The sequence below is a fragment of the Echinops telfairi genome, unplaced genomic scaffold (genome assembly GCF_000313985.2).
Source record: "Echinops telfairi isolate 266 unplaced genomic scaffold, ASM31398v2 ScPeMD7_18;HRSCAF=68, whole genome shotgun sequence".
Taxonomy (NCBI): domain Eukaryota; kingdom Metazoa; phylum Chordata; class Mammalia; order Afrosoricida; family Tenrecidae; genus Echinops; species Echinops telfairi.
The window spans coordinates 74,382,628-74,402,904 of record NW_022103915.1 but is presented as its reverse complement, the minus strand read 5'-3'; the positions used below and the strand labels follow the sequence as shown (position 1 = coordinate 74,402,904).

The 20,277-nt window shown below is 45.5% G+C and overlaps 1 protein-coding gene across 2 annotated transcripts in view; it reads left to right on the top strand.

Annotated features, from left to right (window-relative positions):
• Positions 1-20,277, top strand: part of AKAP6 (A-kinase anchoring protein 6) — a 524,185-nt gene that overhangs the window by 263,746 nt on the left and 240,162 nt on the right. For both annotated transcript variants that reach the window (XM_004698937.3, XM_045287776.1), the window contains exons 6-7: positions 10,924-11,020; positions 12,145-12,308. In XM_004698937.3, the coding sequence (XP_004698994.1) occupies positions 10,924-11,020; positions 12,145-12,308 (261 nt within the window). The remainder of the gene's footprint in view (positions 1-10,923; positions 11,021-12,144; positions 12,309-20,277) is intronic.

The window sequence follows — 20,277 nt, the reverse complement described above, 5'->3', positions numbered from 1 at the left end:
AAGGTGAGCATCATAGAATGCCAATTTACTAGAAGAAAGTATTCTTGCATTGAGGGAGTACTTGTCAAAGCATCCTTACGCCCACCAGAGACAGCAACTTCGACCTGATGGCGTAGACCACCAAACGATCACCAAGAGACCTGCAGGGCCCACTGTTTCCTCCACCCTGGACAAACCACATTGAGCCCTGTGACAGAGACTCCTGAGGACTGACTGCCATGGTTTTCCCTCAGTTCTTGCTTCTCAAGGCGGGAAGCATTCGTGCGGCAGAGCACATTTGTCAATCCAAGGAGCTTCTACTTGAGAACGGGAAGTTTCGGGGAGCACCGTCTCTCGCGAGCACGGGCCACCTGGGCAAGGCCGTATGATGGGCCGGGCGAGAGCTTGAGATGGAAAAGGGCCGGGGTTGGGAGGAGCATGAAAACAAACAAACACGTGGAAAAGGGCTGGAAAGGGGAGGCCTCGGACCCCAAAGAGGAGTGCTGGACCGAGCGCACACGTGCGTGCACATGCTCAGAGCCCGCCTTAGGAGTTCCAAGGAGACACCTGCTCCCCAGCCTCTCTGCTTGTCATCCCCGCCCCCCCTGGGCGGGCGTGGTTGAGGGGATTGGCCGTTCTGAGTGGCTGAGTTTGGCTGCATGTATGACGTATGTATGTTGTTGGATTTCTGGTGTCTAGTGGGCAGACCCAGGTTGACCTTCACCTTGGCCTACGCGAGCTTGGTCTGCACATGCCAGCTTTGGATTGCCCCCACAGGTGTCTAGTCTGTGCCCGATTTCTTTCAAACCCCTTTATTGTGGCATGGCCCGCTAGTGTTCCTTTAGCGGAGGCATTGGGTGGAGACAGCCCCCTTTCTCCTGAATCTGCCTGCCTGCCAACAAGAAATACACCCGTCGAAGGAAAAAGCGGAGTATGTTCTTCTCTGTGATTAGGATATAACTCATCCCCCTTGGCAGAAAACAAAGAGCAAATAAAAATCTTAACCCATATTAGAAAGAGAAAATAAAAATGTCAACCCACATTAGAAAAGTTATCCAAAGAACTTCCACAGGTTAGCACCCCTCTTCCAAATCTGAAGATCCTGGGATAAGAGAGGATGCTAACGACTTGACATAGCTAGATTTATTTAAGTTAATTTTATTTTGTAAAGCAGCCTGGTTTCCCTTCTAAAATACACGAAGGTGTGGGAGTTCGGCACGATCTGCCCCAGGCGCCAAGCAATTTTTTCAGTGGAAGTAGAGTCCTTCGGGGATTATCCTAAATCCACATCGGATTCTTAAGCCCCAGCGTTTGCATTGAGACCCGCTATCAGCAGATGTGTGTATGAGTAACATCCTTCTACCCGTCCATCTCCCTGGTGGCTCCACATCTGGAGAGGCGGCTGCGCATCAGCCCCTGGGTGGAGGGAGATTCAGGCCAGCACTGGCCTCCTTTTCAACCAAGGCTCCAGAGTAGTGCGTTCTGGAAGGCAAACAATCCCTTTAGACAGGACCTCTCCTCAGGCCTCCGTTCAGTCTCATGCAGCCACGCAGAGAAGTCAGCGGGAGTATCTGTGTCAGGCGGGAAGGGAAGGCACATGCAGGCACTGAGAGCCGCCATCGGCATTCAAGGTCTCTCGCCCCTCTCTAATTCTTGCACAAGATGTTAACACGTCTGTCAGAGAAGAATGTCAACCTCAGTAGAGATGCACTTCACTCCCACAAAACAAGAGCTCCTTTTTTGTTTGCAATGCATCCTGATTTGTTGGAAGAGCTAAATTCACCTTCAAGTGCTTCAAGATATGTTTATTATCTGAGGTTTCCGGAAGACGTCTCCAGGAAGAATGAGGGATTTTGCCATTAGAACTACGCACCCCACACACACACCTTTTAAGACAACATTTTTATCATGCTGCTTTTCTAAGAATATTGAGGTCTTTCATTTCTTTTAGCATCTGGAGGTGTACCGCAGATTGTCATAACAGATCCATCAATGACAAACCTAGCCCCACTTCACTTTGCTGAGGAGATACGTGTACACATGTGGTGGTGGCTGACCATTTATTTAATTAGTTAGTAAGTACCAGATGATGAGAGGGTAAAGTTAAATTGATGATTTGGGCTATCTCAGCCAGGGTACAGTTTACATGGCAATTACGCTGGGATCATCTAGGTGTAATTGGCAAGTAATTTTGTAAACGAAGGAACATGACAGCTCATTTACATGGTGTTCACTGAGAAAAATTCGGGGACATTTATCAACCACTTCTAAGAGAAGAGTAATTGTACCAATATCTCCCAAAATGCTACAGGAAGTTTGGAAGTTACTTGGAAGGTTTTGGGTATGAGTCTCCATTCATCCATTTCCTGCATGTTTGTGAGGCTTGTTCTACTCACCATGGACTCTTCTAGGCACAGAGGATCAAGGGTTTGGGTTTGTTTGTTTTTTAATGAAAATACAGTTCTACTCTTAAGGATTTCATGGCCGAAAGCAGTCATATCCGTAAGAATAAAACTATTGCACAGCAAGTGGACACTGGAGCTCCGCATGGAGTATTGCAGATGCCAGAGGAGGGGAGCCCACTCACTCCAGCTCTCTGCCATCCAGTCCGTTCCAAGGCCAGAAGACAGGCAGTGGGTTTCTGAGACTCAAGGTCTTTTGGGGAGTAGAGAGCCTCAGCTTTCTCCAGTGGAGAAACTGGTGGTTTTGAACTGCTGAACTTGAGAGTAGCTGCCCAACATGTAACCCATTGTGCCACCAGAGTTCCTAGTGGGGAAACATGAGGATAGCAAATGGTGAGGGAAAGCTCATCGAAGAAGGTGACCCCTGAGATGCATCTGCAGGATGGACAGGACTTCGGCGGGGGAGTTAAGGAAGATTGAGCGAAATCTTGGAGGTGCAAGAGCGGGGGTGGGCATTTCAGGAGGATACATTTCAAGGCAGATGTGAGGCCCAAGAAGCAGACTTGGCCAGGAACTCCTGGTGCTGTGTAGGACGTGCTGGAGATTTGGGCTTTGTCCTGCAACTTGGAAAGCTTTGGGAGAATTCTACGAAAAGTGGATCTTTGCCAGAGTTTTGTAGAGAGATGCTTTTGTGTGATAGAAACACTTGTTGAGCTATTTTACCGCGTGCCAGGCTCTGGTCCCCTTGAATCGGCTTATTTCACCTTCGCCACAGCCGTGTGCAGTAGGTGCTAGCATACCCCCATTTTTGACAGATGAAGAAATAGGTAGATGTAGAGTGCCCAGAGAGATACAGCAGGCAGTGGGGGAGCCAGGGTCTGAACCCAGGCTGTCCAGCTCCGCAGCCCAGGCTCAGAACTCTGCCCCACACCACGCCAAAGCCGCCTTGACACATACTCTATTGCAGTCCCCTGTTGTACAGGTCCATCCTGTGCATTCACACCGGGAAGGCACACACGCAGGCAGAGAACACACGCATTCTCAGCTGTGTGCTGCAAGCTAAAGACAGGGCCTGAACCTTTGTATCAGGAAGGAAAGTAGTTTTGTGGGGCCCAAACTGGAGACTGTGTAGTTATTTAGTGAGGGATGATGATGGGGCATGAACAGAGGCAGCGTCAGTGAACGTGGAGTGGTGAGGATGGAGAAATCAATTGGCAGGGCTCAGTGATTGATTGGATATGTAGATTTTGTTGGTGCACTCTCATCGTGCTTCTGAACTTTGACCCCGATGCTGGAGAAATGTCTTGGCCAAAGAGTCTGAAGCAAAGGGCGGCTCACAGAGCTCATAGATTCCAGAGAAAGAATGTTGTGGAATCGGGACAAGCAGCTAGCAGACTTCTCTGGATATGGCTAAAAATAGAGCAGACACATCTGCCTGGGATGGTTGCGGGAAGGAGCTGCCTTAGGGCAGATGAACAGTTTGATGGCCTTTGGGATTCTTCCTCTTTTGAAACTTCTCTGGTTTAAAATAAATATTCTCCCAACCTGCCCATCCTTAATTGCCTGGCTTGGAAAAGATAAAATCAAAGTCTTAAAAATGCTTGGATTATAGAGAAGGAAGCAGAACCCCAGAGGGGCTCAATGACTTATCCGTGGTCACATACCCAAGGCAACAGGAGGGCCAGGTCTTATTCCAGGGGGCTCTTCTCCACCCTCCAGAAAGCTACACTGCTGTTGTGCGTGCCCCCGTTGGTAGCTCTGCTTCATGGTGACACAGCAGCAGGGGAGCCCTGGTATGTGCCCTTGAGGATCTCAGAGAGCCTCACCAACTAGTGCCATTGCTTATTCGAAAATGTTTCAAAATGTCCTCTCTGTAGAACAAGCTCAGGGGTCGCTCAGCAACGGCAGTTCTCGTGTGGGAAACTTGGATCTAATTCCACGTACTTCTTCTGCAGCCCAGCCCCGCCCTGCCCGTCAGTGTAGGTTTGCAGACTGCCATGTGTGGCCCAGGTTTCAGCAGTGCTTCCAGACTAGCCTGAATGAAAGGGAAAGGCCTTGGAGAGCTGCTTCAAAAATTAGCCCATGAAAACTGTGGGGCACAGTAGTGTGATCCTTCGGATGATGCAGGACCCGGCAGCATTCTTCATGGGGCTCACCGTGAGCCTGGGGCCTGCCCCTGCGCAGCCAACAGGCCCCGTGTGGACATTTAGAAAATAGAGCAAATAAAGTCCACAGAAGTGGACTGTACATTTTGTAGCTATAATTCTCACAGCAACCTGGTGGTTAGGCGCTGTTTACATTTTATGCTTTAGGAACTTAAGAACCCTTTCCTAGGCTTATGAAGCTCCGTGTTCACTGCAGGTCCTACTGGGAAGGGCTCGAGGACAATCTGTTCTGCTTGAGGAGACCCCTCCTTGTTTAATGCATTGGGGCTTTGTTACACATAGCTACACAGGGATGCGTTCTAACTTTCAGGGAACCTCTGGACCACATCTGCATCTGTCTTCCCACAGTTTATTTGTTTGTTTGTTTTTAAAGCAAAAGCAGCTCTCCTTTTGTTTATGGTTTCCTCCAATGGTTTCACATCTCTCAAACCCAGGCATGTGTAGCCCTGGGCCCTGGTGGGAAACCGGCAGGTGAGGCCTCTGGGGAGTGGTGCTGAAGGCAGCCAGGGGGGCCAGCAGCGAGCCCTGGCCTGCTCCTGCTGCTCAGGTGGGCAAGCCCTCTCTGGTGCCCTGCCCCCTCGTGCTGGCTTCCTCTCCTAGACGGCTGCCCCGCCCTCCCCACCTCCTCTGCTGCGGGGACCCAGGACTCCTGCCTCCACCAGCAGCCCCAGCAGCAGCGAAGGCAAGACCGACTGGCAATGGATCTCTCGCATGATTTTAATATGGTGTCTGCGCAGCATCCAAGTCATATCACAGATGATTTCACAGAATGTCTCATAGATGTTATCACAGATACACATGTGCATCCTCGCGTCTCGTGTGACTGGTAAATTCTATGTGTGTTCCTTCTGGTAGTGTTCCACCTAATGGCTGTATAATGTTCTACCATGTTTTCAGGAGGGTCTGAAGCAAACCACTGTTTATTCACAGAGATCTTACCATTCCCTGGATGGCTCCATGAGTGTGGCTTTCGTTTGGGTTCACTGTATTTAGTGTCTGGTGTGACCCAGTACGTGGCACTGGGGATAGGAGATGAGAGGCTGCCAGGATATGCTCAGACACCATGGTGTCCTTCTCCCCAGAGACCCCTCTGGGACCGGAGGACGGGGCTGGACACAGCTCAGGGCAGAGCCTGGGCAGCAGATGGCCCGAGGCACGTGGTTACTGGGAGGTGCTGTCCAGTCAGTTCAGCTCCTAGAGGCCAGAAACCCTGCTCGCCCTGGGCTGCCTCCCCCCTGGGTTGGTGCAGCGCTGGGCCAGTCCATCTTGTTGAGGCACAGAGCAGGTGACTTTTCACGATGCCGCCCCACAGGCGGAGCACACAGTCTTCCTCCTGCCCGGGTAAAAAGGCACGTTTTCATTTTCTTAGGGCAGTAAAAATCTTTTTGCGTGAAGAAAGGGTGTCATCAAATGCCTGACTCATCAGCATATTTACCATCTCTTTAAAACGACAGTGGGAGTGAAAGTTCATCAGTTCAATATGTCTATCACATTTGGAGACTCCTGACTAATAACCTCTGGTATTTATCATCCGAGCAGCCAAAGAGCTGAATTCTGGCACAAGCTGTTCTCACGCACAGAGAAAAACTTAAAAAGACAGAGATTTTCTCCAATTCTTTCCCTCCTTTGATTCATTTAAAAGAAGTCTACCTTTTTTTTAATTTAAAAAAAATCTGAGCAAGCAGAAACATCTGGCCTGTATTACTGTTAACAGTCTCCTTACATGGTCTCCTCGTCTCCAATCTGTCCTCTTCAGATCAACTCCACACACACCCAGAAAGATCTTTCTAGAACATCCATCTCTATCGGTTACTCTTTCACGGTTTTCAAGATTAAGTTTTATGCAGCCACAGCTCCGGCCTGTGTCCAGACACCCTGGTGTGCCCCTGGTGCTCTTGTGCATGCTGCAGTGAAGGGGAGTCTAGGCACATGTTCAAGCGGATCCTTGCTCCAGGCCTGCTTCTGCCAAAAGCTGGTCTCAGCACGGGGCCCACGTCACTTCTCTGGCACTTACCACACCCCATGGAATGTAGCCCACAGCTTTGCACTGCTTGGCCAGCAGAATGCTCTACTTAAAGAATAATACAGAATCTATTTGGACAGTACATCGTTCAGCTTGACCTCACCATTCTCTATTAACCAAAAAGCCCAAACTAACTCATAGCAACCCTTTGGGACATCGTAGGCCTGCCCCCTGAGGTTTCTAAGGCTGTCACATCTTTCTCCTGCGGGTTGAGTGGAAGATTCCAAGGGCTGAGCTTTTGCGGTTGGTAGCTGCGTCTTGGCCACTGGGCCACCAGGGCTCTGCCCCTAATTACACGTTGATTCTATGCTGCGTCGTGTAAGGTTACTGATGTTCTTTCTACTTTTACCCAGTAGAGCGTAAACTGCCGGATGGAGGAGCCGCATTGTGTATGGTCACCTTTTCTATCTATCTATGCCAGGGACAGACTGCCAGTAAATATTTATTGTATGGATTTTTGCTTGAAATTAGGTCAGGAGAAACCTTGATAACGTTCAGCTGCTTTGGCCATTCACCAGCACGGCAAGGCTTGCAGAACTCAGGTGCCCTGGCAGATACTACCAGCATTCTGTGGGGCCGATTGAAAGTGTTTACTGGTGATAGGCTGCAGAGACAGACACTTTGGATATTTAAGCTTGTGAATGTGATTATGATCTTTCCCACAACTGCCTGTACCAAAGTATCCCTAGCTAGTGCTATAATCCCACATGAACAATAATTCATAGCATGTAATTCATGGTAATAATTCAAGGCATGCAATCCCCTTGTTTCATTTCATGCACAGGTGGCCATTCGCCCACCAAACTGGGCTATTTAGAAATGTCGGGGGAACAGGGTTAGCTGCTTTGTTTGACATTCTTTATCCTGTGCGACCACGGCCAAAGTGGTCAGGGGGGACCTGAAGTTGGATCCTGCCAAGAAGTGCTGCACAAGAAGATGAGAGTGTAGCTACAGCAATGGGCATGCTTACTGGTGAGCCTGTGATGCATCATCTTTCTGATAATCCACTGTTTGGTTTCAGTCACCATACTTTCCATGTCCTTAATTACTTGCTTCCAGTTGGTCATTGCCTGCTGCTTTAAAGACACTAGAATAGGCCTGGTGTTCCCATAGACTGATTACTCATGCTCATGGAACCTCGCATAATCAGTGACATCGGAACATGGCCCCGCCCCTGCCAATGTGCACCATAAATTTAATCTCCAGAGAATGTCCTGCCCTGTGTCACAGTGCTCAGGATGCTGCAGAGAGACTGTATACCATAGGGCATTGCTGGGGAACAGTAGTGCAAGGATGGAAAACGTGCCCACATATCAAGTTCAAGAAAAAAAGACAGAAAACTCTCCCCTTTTAAGCTTCCTTCCCTAGGAGAAGTTTAAGGGAGTGACAGGAGAGCTGATGAGAGAATCTTTTAGCAGTTAGGAGTTTCATGGACAATTTTGTTCTTTTGCCTGCGTGGCCACCTTCTCAGAGACCCATGATAAGCCCCTGAGTTGATGTTATTAATGGTTAATGGGTGCACCTGAAAATCAAGCAATATTGTACCATTTGGGTAACAGTTAAGCTAAATGGTTCTTTTCTGTAGCATCCAGCTCATCAGCTTATCCCTTTGCTAATAATGAATACCTCATCTTTTCCAATTTCCTAATCAAATACTTCCACATCATCTCAAGGCAGCTTCAGATCCAGCTGCATCTATTCTATACTCTTGGCTTCAATTAAGTTAAATCATCCAACCCTCCGCATAGTCTGCGGTTTGCCTGCTCTGGATACAAGCCTAATGCACCTTCTTGGAAGCTCCTGAATACCAACCGTTCAACACAAGTCTGTTTTAAGTAGGCAGGGAATCAAAGAGCAGTTTTGAGGAAATTTTGAGACTAGCTTTCTTCCTAATTTCTGATCCACTCAGCTGATCTCAGAGATTTCTCTTTCTCCTTGGAGCACATGTCTCATTTTACATGCTAGTACTTCAAGGTAAGGATTTCTACCACAGTGACAACACGTAATTGCAATCACGTGTGTTAGTCCGGGTTGACTAGAGAAACAAATCCAGAGACACTCATATGTGTGTAAGAGAGAGCTTCATATCAAGAAGTAAGAGTGCATCGATAAAACATCCTAGCCCAGTCCAGATCAAACCCATAAGTTTGATATTAGCCCATAAGTTGGATATTACCCCATGAAGTCCTCTTCAACTCATGCAGCACATGCAATGATGCCGAGTGCCGGAAGATAACAGGCTGGTGGGTGGAAAGTCCGGTGGACCCAATGGCAGTGGATGCTTCTCTAGGGCGCTGGCTGCCATCAGTGTGGCTCCATGTGTCTGGTCAACAGGACGTATAGCACGGAGAGTTCTCAGCATCTCTATGAGAAGACCACTCCCACAAGGAAGGACCACCAGACTGTGACCTGATAGACAGGCTAGACTCCACCCCTTCCTTGTTTTATCAAGTTGACATGAAGCTGTGTAACTGCCACACCACGTTTTGGCTATAACATCCTAAGCATTCCATTTTAATAGATATTATATTGTTCAGCTGATTGAGAAGCATTAAGATTCTCATACATTGTCTTATTTTTATTCAGTTAAACACCTATAGCTGAAAGAGGGTAAATAAAAAATGATGACCAAACCTAGAAAAAATTCTAAAATTGTCTCTTTTTGTCATTTGGTGGAAACATTACAGTAGTTATGCTTGTAATCCGATGAAATGATTCATCGTTTTGGAAGCAGGTTTTCTTTAAGTCAAAATTCTTAACTAAATACTTCAAAGCCACATCTGTCCACCTCTGTTCCTTCATTTCTGGCTTCCTTTTGATCGTTCTGCTTCTGCCGTCTGCACTTTACCAAAGACCCTTTTCTCGCTGGGAAGAGGAGTTCAGACTGCTCACTCAGCCCTGGACATCCCAGTTGACTCAGCCTTCTCGTCCTTCCTTCAGTAAAATATTCAGTTGCCCTCTAATGCCCGAGGCCATGCTTTACAACCTCTAAATCCCTATTACTTGGCTCACTGTATAGAACAGGTACGATATATGGCTTCTAAATGAATGAATGAATAAGTAAATACCTGATTTCAATTTTTATGGCTGTTCTTCATTCAAGTTATATTCCAACTAGGACCATATCATCTCCAGATTCTATAAAATACTCTTTCTATCAAGTACGAGGCAGTGCATACAGTTATGTGCCAATCACTGCTTAGTGGGAGCAAAATATGCTGTATGTTTTATAATCTTAAGGAATGGCTAAGATTTGGAATCAACTCGCTGTCAGTAGGATTGGTTTTGACTCATGAGGAAATAAAAATTGGTACACAGTATTCCAAATCCATGCTGGTTCCAATTGTTAAGTCAGGAAATAAATGTTCACCTGGAAGATTAACTGCTGATTCAGCAACTTGATTTACTATGATTAATCCTCACCAGATCTCTTGTGGTTGGAATGCCTTATAGTATTCCAAGGATGGAAAAATATTTGCAAAGTGTTTCCTTTGTTGCATATTTAAGTGGGAGCCTCTTCTGAAGGCGCCATTGATCCCATGTCCCAGATCTCTCCTATTATCCCATCAACATTTACGGAACACTTCCCACGAGATGTGAGTTGGTGATAAATATGAAACTGGCAACCCTTTCCTTTTGTTTATAATCTGATAGTCATTTGTAGCAAGACATCAGAATGGAGCAAGAGAAGTAGGTAAAGGAGCTGGAGACTAATTAGATTTTAGCGCTGACAGGAGGCTGGGCCTACCACGAATGAAGACTCCCCCGTGCTCTTGATGTGCTCATCGTAAAGCAGCGTCACGTTGTAGAGCATAGACTTCTAGCAAACCAAAGGCTTGAGAAGTGCTGGACTCCATGATCCAGCCTCTCCATCCACGTCCACAGTCTAGGAGTCACGCGACACCTGAGAAGCAGAGCTGAACCCATCCCAGCTCCATTAATGGATTTAATGGATGCACATAAGGCTAATATATTTTATGCTGCCAATATTTTTATGGTTTCATAAATAGTGCTCTTGCTAACGTTTTAAAAAGCTGAAGGAAAGCGCGCCTATGAGCGGGTAGAAATGCAGTCTATTTTGTGGATCATGGTTGTTCTTCATGCAGCTTTTGGGATGTGACTTTTCATAAAAACCTAATGGATTTTTAGATTTGTCAGCCGTTTCCAAACAGAAGCATTCCGCTACTCTAATGGAAACATTTTGATCCTAGATCCCAAGTATCAATAGCTTGTAGTATTGCACATTAGGTTGTCTGTTGGCTAAACTGGGCTGTGTGGTCCTTGATCAAAAGTAGCGAGTGGCTAGTTTGTTTCGCTACCTTGCCAGATTTGACACTGACTTCTTTCCCTGCAGAGTTTTAAGCTGAATGTGGACAGTCATTGTGCTCTTAAGGAAGCTGTGGAGGAGGAAGGACTCCAACTTCTTGAGCTTATTGCATCTCACAAAGCAGGTAAATCCTCCTGAAATATTGCAAGCCTTTATGTCTCCAGACTATTAAGAATGAAGAAGCATTGCTGTAAATTACTGCATATATTCACTTCCTAATGTATTATTAATATTTACATTATCAGATTGACCTTCAAGATTTATAAATGTTTCATATACTACATACAATGCTGTGATGCTTATAAGATGAAATACTGCCTCCAAATGGTCTGTTCATTTTATTTGGAGCTTGCTGTTCGCCTGAGTTTCGATTGAAATCACATTCCTGAAAACTTGACGTTGACATGCCTTTAGATGTAGGTGCTCTGGAAGTAACATTAAGATAATGAATTGGCATATAATTATACGTGCGTATGCGTTAAGGTGCTTATAGATATCATTACAGATATGACATGCTGCCAGGAGGTATCTGATTATTTCCCTGCCAACTCACACTCATGAACCCTTTACATGTCCTTTGCTGGTCATTGCATTAGCAGACTTTGGCCTTAAACCAATCCTTACCCCAGCATTAATGTATTTATGAGGAACAGGTTATAAATAAAAAATACTTTTGTCATTTGGTTGTACTTATCCTGGTAGTAAAAGACCTTAAGATGGGATGAATTACAATTTGGCTCTTGCTTTGAGCTGACCACAGCTAAACAGAAGAGCAGCATTAATCGGATGTGCTAATGCTCGGGACTTCTCTCTTAATTCTAGCCCATTTGCTGTATTTCTCATCAAATTCGCTGTACCTCTCCCCATACATCTTTCTGATTGTTATGAAGTCTCCACACAGAGGCTCACAGGGCCCTTTCCTCTGGATTGTGACGCTCTCATGTTAGTCGTTTGTGTGCTTGTGCGGGGTTTTGTCCCACATGCAGTGCACTCAGTCAGCATGCTGAGGCCATGTTGATTTCCAAACACGCATCCACAGAGTTACCTCGGCATAAAAGTGTCATGCCAAGAACCGCCATTCTCTGGTCGCAGTGACGAAAGCTACCAGGGCAGGAGATGGCGAGGGCAGTTTAAAATCACGCACGTTGCTTTGAATTGTCCACCTAACTTACTGAATGAAACGAACAATGAGTCCATGTGAAGACGCAGTAAGGTCCACAACTTGTGTTTCCCCTCCTCTTGGAGAAGGACTGCAGGACATGCTGCAGATGATCGCGAGTCAATGGAAGGAGCTGCAGAGACAAATCAAACGCCAGCACAGCTGGATTCTCAGGGCTCTGGATACCATCAAAGCCGAGATACTGGCTACCGATGTGTCTGTGGAGGGTGAGGAAGGAACTGGGAGCCCCAAGGTAAGTGCTTGAAGTTGGCCTTATTTCCTCTTATTTATGTCGTCTTTTGAACTAGGCACCACTGAAGTTTTCTTTCCACCCCTAAGGCTTTTCCTTTCTACTGGGGAAACTTTAAATATAAATCTACGTGTGTGCGCGCGCTCGCGTGTGCCTGCGCACACCACACACACACACACACACACACACACACACACACACACACACAAGGAAACAATTTAGTTTAAAATAGTAAGGGGAAAAAAGGCTCACAACTTTCAGGTTTTCCTGGAAGATGTCTTTTCGTGAAAAGTGGGGAGGCAGGAGAGGGACAGTATTTTAGGGGTGGGAGGAAGGAGGCCATAAAACATTTAGTAAACAAAACATAAAGCATCTTTAACATGAATAATCAGAATGGTTTTAAATTGTTTTGTTGCAACTATAAATCACTATAATCAGTGCAATCACTCAGCTCTGACATCCATTAGCCGCTTGGTTACAGCAAATTAACAAAGAAGAGAGAAAGTGATTCATTATCTCATTCCTGTTAATGACTATCAGATGCATTGCCTAATTAGGGGATGGTCATTGTAGTGGGAAGAAGGTCATATGCTTTGCTACAAATCTTTTTGCTCTGAGTGTAAGTTCTCTGTAATGGCGCATGCACCGCATACAACAAGTAGTTAAAAATAAGTATTGACATGGTTTGGTTATCCATGCTAGATTTACAAAATAACTGATAAAGCATATGGAGTGGAACTTTAAATGAGGCACCTTTTAATATAAACCACCATGATTCTAAAGGCCTCTCTGGATATGTGGAAAGTCATATTTTCAGTCTTGTTTTTTCATGTCCCAGTTGTATGTCAGCATCTCTGTGTCTTTGTACTGGTTCTTTTCTGTGAAAACGAATGAAGAAAACCAGTCTCATAGTAGGCTCAGCATAGAAACGGATTGTAACCTGGGTCAACACATGTAAGAGTTCGTAGTTTGTGTTCTTGGCATGGACAAAGACATTAAATCATCATCGAATCATATTTCTTCAGCACACATGTGGGTTGGCATTGTCCTGAATATCTACAGAGCAAGTTAAGCAACCACTTGGCCCTCTTAGACCCACTTTCTTAACGGCAGGCAAGCAAGGGACCCAGCCAACCAACCCCATAAGGGTGGGACCCATACATTCATCCTGAGAAGAGCTCACAGGATTTACTGCTTTGGAACCTCAAGCACCAACCTTTCACTTATTTTTTTGGAAACGAGCTAGAAGGATGAGCTCATTTCCACTTAAAGCAGGTTCCGTGGAGGAGGTCACATTTCAGGAAATACTTGAAGGCAGAAGAGCGGGGCTTGGCACATGAGCACGGATTTTAGGAAGTGACGTGATGAAAAGATCAGGGCTGGAACTAATAACATGAGCCGGAGGGTGAACTGAGCAGATTTCAGAGAATAAGTGGAACTATTTTAAAGACCAGGCTGCAGGGGAAAAAAGAAGAAGAAAAAAAAAAGATGAGGGGGCCAAGGCTTTGGCTGTGGGGATGAGGAGAAAAAAGATACAACTAAAAAGCCCACAGGACTTGATTAACTTAACAAAAATAGAACCCGTGCTGACTTTTCACATCTTGTCCTGTATCAGGTATTTTCCATGGCCCACCTCCATGTGCACTGGCATTCTGCTCCCTGTCTATGGGCGAGTTAGATGCATCCTGTTTTGACACATGTATGTACATTCATTCATTAATTGTCACAACAAACCTCGAAAACCTACCTGCCTGCCGTCAAGTCCATGGCGACTCACGGTGACCCTGTAGGACCTACCGGGTCCGTATCCCTGTGGGTTCCTGAGATTGTGATTCTTTATGGGAGTAGAAAGCCTCATCTTTCCCCCACAGAGCAGCTGGTGGTTTTGAACTGCTGACCTGGCAAGTTAACACCCCAACCCGTAACCCACTATGTCACCAGAGGCCTGTTATTCTAACTTATCTCTCTCACTGCCATCCAGTCAATGCCGACTCATAGTGACCCTATAGGACAGGGCAGACCTACCGCTGTGCGTTCCTGAGACTGTGACTCTTTATGGGAGTGGAAAGCCTTGTCTTTCTCCCACAGAGTGGTTGGTGGTTTTGAACTGCTGACCTTTTGGTTAGCAGCCAAATGGGTAAGCCATCACACCACCAGTGCTTCCTAACCAATAAACGAGGTAGCCTGCGTGTAAAACTGAGGTTTAGAGAGGTTAGGTAGTTTGCCTAAGGGCACAGAGCTGCTGAATAACAGAGCTGGGATTTGGGTCTGAGCCCCTGGGCCTGAGTCCGCATCCATCAACCCCTGCAGCCCTGCCTCTGCTTGGTGCTCCCCAGGGAGTAGAGACGAAGAATTCATCTTATTGCTGATCTCATGAGGTTTGTGGTGCGGGGCCACAGAGACTGTCACCTAATAATCATGCATTTTAGATCATGATGTACTACGAAGGAGAGCAAGTTTTGCTCGAGAAATACATGTGTTAGGGCAGGGTCATCAAGTAGGGCTTCCTGGAGGAAGTGATGTTCTGTGTGAAGGCTGTTTGGTTATATAGAGTGGGGAGAGGGTAAATAGGGAAGCTAGGCAGGCAAGCAGGTCTGGTGGGCAAAAGGTAGTTACTTGCATTCAACAGGAAAATGACCTTACTGATCTGCAGTATTAAAAACCTGTTTCCGGCTGTGGTATAGATCCTGGGAAAGCGAGGGAGGGGGTGTGCACTACAGTGGAACTGCACAGATGATGCAATCTCCTAGATTAAAATAAGAGTTATGTCAAAGCCCAATAGCTCCTTTCACAGGGCCACACGGAACCTGGCACTCTAGAGTCAACACATGTTGCAGGGGGTGTTCATGCAGTGAGGAAAATTGGACTCAGGGGTCAAAGGGAAAGGGAGGGATGAGGCGAGAAAAGCACTATGGAGCGAGAGGCAATGTCAACATTTGTCAAAACTGGGCCATCTTCCTAGTCCACACCTGAAAGCACATTGGAACCCCTGGGGCGCAGAATCTGCACTTCCGCAAACTCCCAGAGATGCCTCTGGTGAGTGCGCCAGCCCTTTCCCTACAGGACCAGGGGTCGTCCTCAGGCAAGGTGAAGGAGAGGATGTTGGGTGCACTGGAGCGAACACTTGGTAGCCACCCAAACCTCTAAACCAGGATATGTTTAAATTATGCTGCATCTCATCCTCATGAGAGCACGTCGCTAAAAGAATAATTTCCAAGAGACTTTTTAAAACATTAGAAGAAACTCTATTACATACAAGTGTATTTGTTTAAGTACCTTAAACTCTCCCAAATCTCTACAATGAGCTAGGCATTGTTGTTACAATCAGAAAAATAAAGAATAAGTATATGGTGTAAGAATTAAAGGGTGTCGGGAGGGTAGAGGGAGGGTGGGGTGGAAAGAGGGAATTGATTATAAGGATCTACATATAACCTCCTCCCTGGGGGACGGACAACAGAAAAGTGGGTGAAGGGAGATGTCGGACAGTATAAGATATGACAAAATAATAATTTATAAATTATCAAGGGTTCATGAGGGAGGGGGGAGCGGGGAGAGAAGGGGTAAAATGAGCTGATGCCAGGGCCTTAGGTGGAGAGCAAATGTTTTGAGAATGATGAGGTAATGAATGTACAACTGTACTTTACACAATTGATGTCTGTATGGATTGTGATAAGCGTTGTCTGAGCCCCTAATAAACTGATTAAAGAAAGAAAAGAGTTAAAGGTGAGTTAAAAGGTCAAAGAGAGAGCCTTGAACTGAAGGGGCTCGAGATAGGAATTTAAACATTTCGAGACGGTCGGATGAATCTGGGTCATTGTTGGCCCGAGTGCTTCATTTCCAAACAATTACTAGAATCGCTCGGCAAGTGAAGTCTTCTGTCTCAGTTACATCCGCTTACAAAAAATAACATGTTTCCCCTCCTTGTGATAGCATTTCTGTTTGGGAGCATTTCTGCATCACGTCACAAACACAGCGCAGCACTTCTGAAGGCCGCTGCGGGGAGAGACTTTTGTCCGTGTCTGAAATAGGGGACTGAGGGTGTCACTGGGTGTCTGTGAGCCTGACCTGGAAGAGGCAGCAAACAAAAACAAACAAAAAAACCAACTTCTGCCTCTCAACTAGTTCTCTCTCCTCCAGCCTGGACTGGATTTTGTCTGGACAAATGATATCATCCACATTAAATTTAGAAAAGTTAAGTTTGCAAAACGCTGTGAGAAGTCAGAATGGTCATTTTCTGTTTATTTACCAAAGGTTCCTGGGCTGCCTCTCATATGTCCAATACCTGGTCAGTTTCTAGGGCAGACACAAGAGATACTTTTAAAAGACCCAGACTTAAAAAGTGCCTGAATTCCGTGCCTGGCACTTACGAGCTGTGTGTGCCCTTTGGAAAATGAGCTAACCTTTCTGTGCCTGGAGATTTTCGTCTGTGGAGCAGACAGAGCAAAGTATCCACCTGGAAGCCTTATGGTGGGTGTTAAACCAAGTTGACTTATCTAATGTGTATGAAGAATACCTGGAATCCAGTATGTCCTGGATAAGGATAAATATCCAAACCTTCATAATCTAGTGGTCAATATTATTATTCTTTTTAATCTTAAGCAACTGATCTAACAAGATACCACTTCCTGTGTTACCGTGAGGTCCTGTCAAGTTGATACGGTCTCATAGTAACCCTGTCAATGCAACACTTCCCAGTCCCGGGTCCCCCTCACCATTGGTGTGTGTGAGCACATTGTTGCAGCCATTGTGTCGACCCATCTCACTGCCCTTCTGCTTTAGCAAGCATGATGCCCTTCTTCAGGGACCTGTCCCTCCTGGTCACATGTCCAGAGTACATGAAGTAAGATCTCCCCATAGTCACTTCTGGGGAGCATTCCAGCTGTCATAGAGTCTGATAAATACTCTGAGAGGTACAGATTGCTTGAATTACCGAGAAGGCTGTAAGTAGCCAGGAAAGATTCACGGGGAAGTGATGTTTTCAGTGAGGGATGGAAAGGAATTTGCCAAATGAATGCAATGGGCAGAGAGAATTAATGTGCAAAAACCTGGTGGCTGGAGTCGGGACTGTGTCATGGAAGATGGTCATGTGACTTGCCACATTCTGTGACAAGGCTCTCAATGTGACAGAAAATTGTTATTAATGATGAGTGATTTGTGCAATAATTCCTCCTATGTCGCTAATTGGCACAGTCTAAGCCTGTGTACGGTCCTCTAAACCAGAGCACGGCTATTAGATGCTGCCTAAATGGAGCTTTTCCTTGCCAGGTTGCAGCAAATAGAATGGACTGAAGTGGGTTGCTCTGAAGTTCTTTAGCTGAGAGCTGGAATCCATTTGGTGGCTTATCAGCTCCGCCTTCCTGCCGGGCTGTGACCTTGCACAGGTCAGGTACAACTGTGCCATGAAATCCGTCTCCGAGCACAGCGGTTATCCTCGTCCATGGCATCTCAGACCCAAAGAGGAACTAAAATTAAAACATAATAAAAAAGTAACTCCAGAATTCATCTTGGGTTGCTTCAGAAGCAACTGGGAACTTGAGAAGCATAATAGAAAATCTAAGGACTATATCCAGGGGGTATTTTTCTTTTTCACCTTGTTTGAGAGACTGCGGAAAAGGACTTGGTCTTAGAAATCTTGTAAAGAAGTAGAATAGGAGGAAATTCAAAGACTCCGGGAAACGTCTCCCCCAGGCCTCGGCAATATACCTTATTTGTTGTATTTCATTTTTAAAAAAATGTTTCCCCAGGGCTGTGAGATCTTTTATGCATGGAAATAGGGAACAGAATTTACCAGTTCTAGAAATAGAGCACCCGCACTCTCATTCAAGAATGGAAAATATACTTGTAATTATGTGTTTTAAGAAAAATGTGTGAAAGTTTTGCACCTTAAACTGGGCTTTCAGCATGTTAAATTTGTCAATGGTACACAGCTGGAGGGATTTCAAAACACAGTGACTATCTAACACCTAACAAATGTTGCATTCTGGTTTTTTTTTGAAAAATTTCTTCAAGGCAAACAATCTAAAAGCAAGAAAACATTGTAAAATGTTCACATTGCCTCCTTTAGGATGTTATCACCCTCTGTTTCTTTACCTTTCACCTGTAAAGTACGGCATCTTTACAAACACCTTTGTACCAACACTGGGATTTCCTCACAGGACATATTCAACTTTGCATTACTGAGAGCACGCAACAGTGGTTCCTTTGTCCTTTTTATTTATTTATTTTTTAAAATAAATTTATTGGGGCTCATACAATTCATCACAACATATAGATCAATTGTGTAAAGCACATCTATACATTTGTTGCCCTCATTATTCCCAAAATCCGCTTTCCTCTTGGGTTCCCGGAATCAGCTCATTTTCCTTTTTTCCCCCTCCCCCTCCCTTCCTCCTCCCCTCTCCCCCATGTACCCTTGATAATTTATAAATTATTATTGTATCTTATATTACACTGCCCGGCGTCTCCCTTCACCCACCCCTCTGCTGCCCGTCCCCCAGAGAGGAGGTTATATGTAGATCCCTGTGATCAATTCCCCCTTCCCTCCTGGTATCGCCACTGTCACCCCTGGTCCTGAGAGGTTCATCTGTCCTAGATTCCCTGCGTTTCCAATTCCCATCTGTAACGCTGTGCATCGTCTGGTCTAACCAGGTCTGCAAGGCAGAATTGGGGTCCTGGTAGTTGGGGGGTCCTTTGTCCTTTTTAAAGAAACAGATCATTTCCAGCCAAAGAACATTTGAGATTTTATTGTGAATTCACAGATTGTATAGCTACTAGAAATGTGGCCTGGCATGGGCCCCAACCAGCATCTTCATGCTTTCAGTGAAAAGAGGGTCAGCTGCCGGGCCCTAAGATTGTGCTTATTGTATTTGCCTTCTTTGAGCTTCTCAGATTGAAGCCATCATCTCTTTGTAAATGGACAATAGGCTATGAAGGGCATCAATGTTATCTGTTCGACAATAGCAGACAGCAAGTTGAAGGGCAATTCTTAAGTCTGTTTGCTGAAGCCCTGCACATGTTGGCTTTAGAGATGGACCAAGAAAGGAGGTATACGTGGCCCTGGACTTGGGTATGTTACTGATAACCTTACAGATATGTAGCTGATCACTTTTCCCTACATGTCTAGAGAGCCAGCAAGCATCATATTGACCAACTCCTTGTTTGTTTAACAAAGCCTAAGTCTCAATCCAGCATCTCTGCTAAGGAATGATGTGGAACTTTATTCAATGGAAAAGGTATAAAGAAGTCAATTTGGGGAGTACCTTTATGCGATCTTACCCGCTAAGCATTGTATGGGCTTTGTGATGCGGATGCTGCCTTGTGGGTAACGGAGCAGCTGGCTATTGCTATCCTGGAATGGAACTTGATCCTGAATCTTTGGTGAGACAAAGCATTGTCTCTATGTTCTTTTCATTTCTGGCTCAGAAACTTGTGTAGTTAATACACTCCTTCACATAGGCTCTTTGGAAATAGCATGAAGGTAATGAATGAGAAATGTGCGTATATGTTGTTAACCCTGCTTACAATGGCAAGAACTCCTGGTGGCCCTGCTATCTTTCTCTTACAAAAAGAGCACACATATATATTATCGAGAGGAGTGGGAGACAATAAAATAAATTAGATGAAATGGTGCCAAAGGTAGGTAAAAGAAAGAATTATTTATGGAGGGCTGACAAAGAACCCTGCCCGCACCGGGGTGGACAGAAGTAAAACATGCTTTTCTGCTCGGTGGTCTTATCACTTCAATGTAAGCACATGGTGTAACGGCTTGTCTGTTGTCGATTGGAGTATCTTAGATCTGGAATAATAGATCACCTAAGATTCAGATCATCTTAATTAGGAAGTTGGCAGGCTGAAGTCGAATGGGCCTCTTGATGCAAGCAAATGAGTGGTAAATACATTAGCAATTTCCCTCTTCTGTGCAGAATCCTTCTGCAAAGCCAGGGGCCAAGCCAGTTTCTTTGCTGCAAAAATA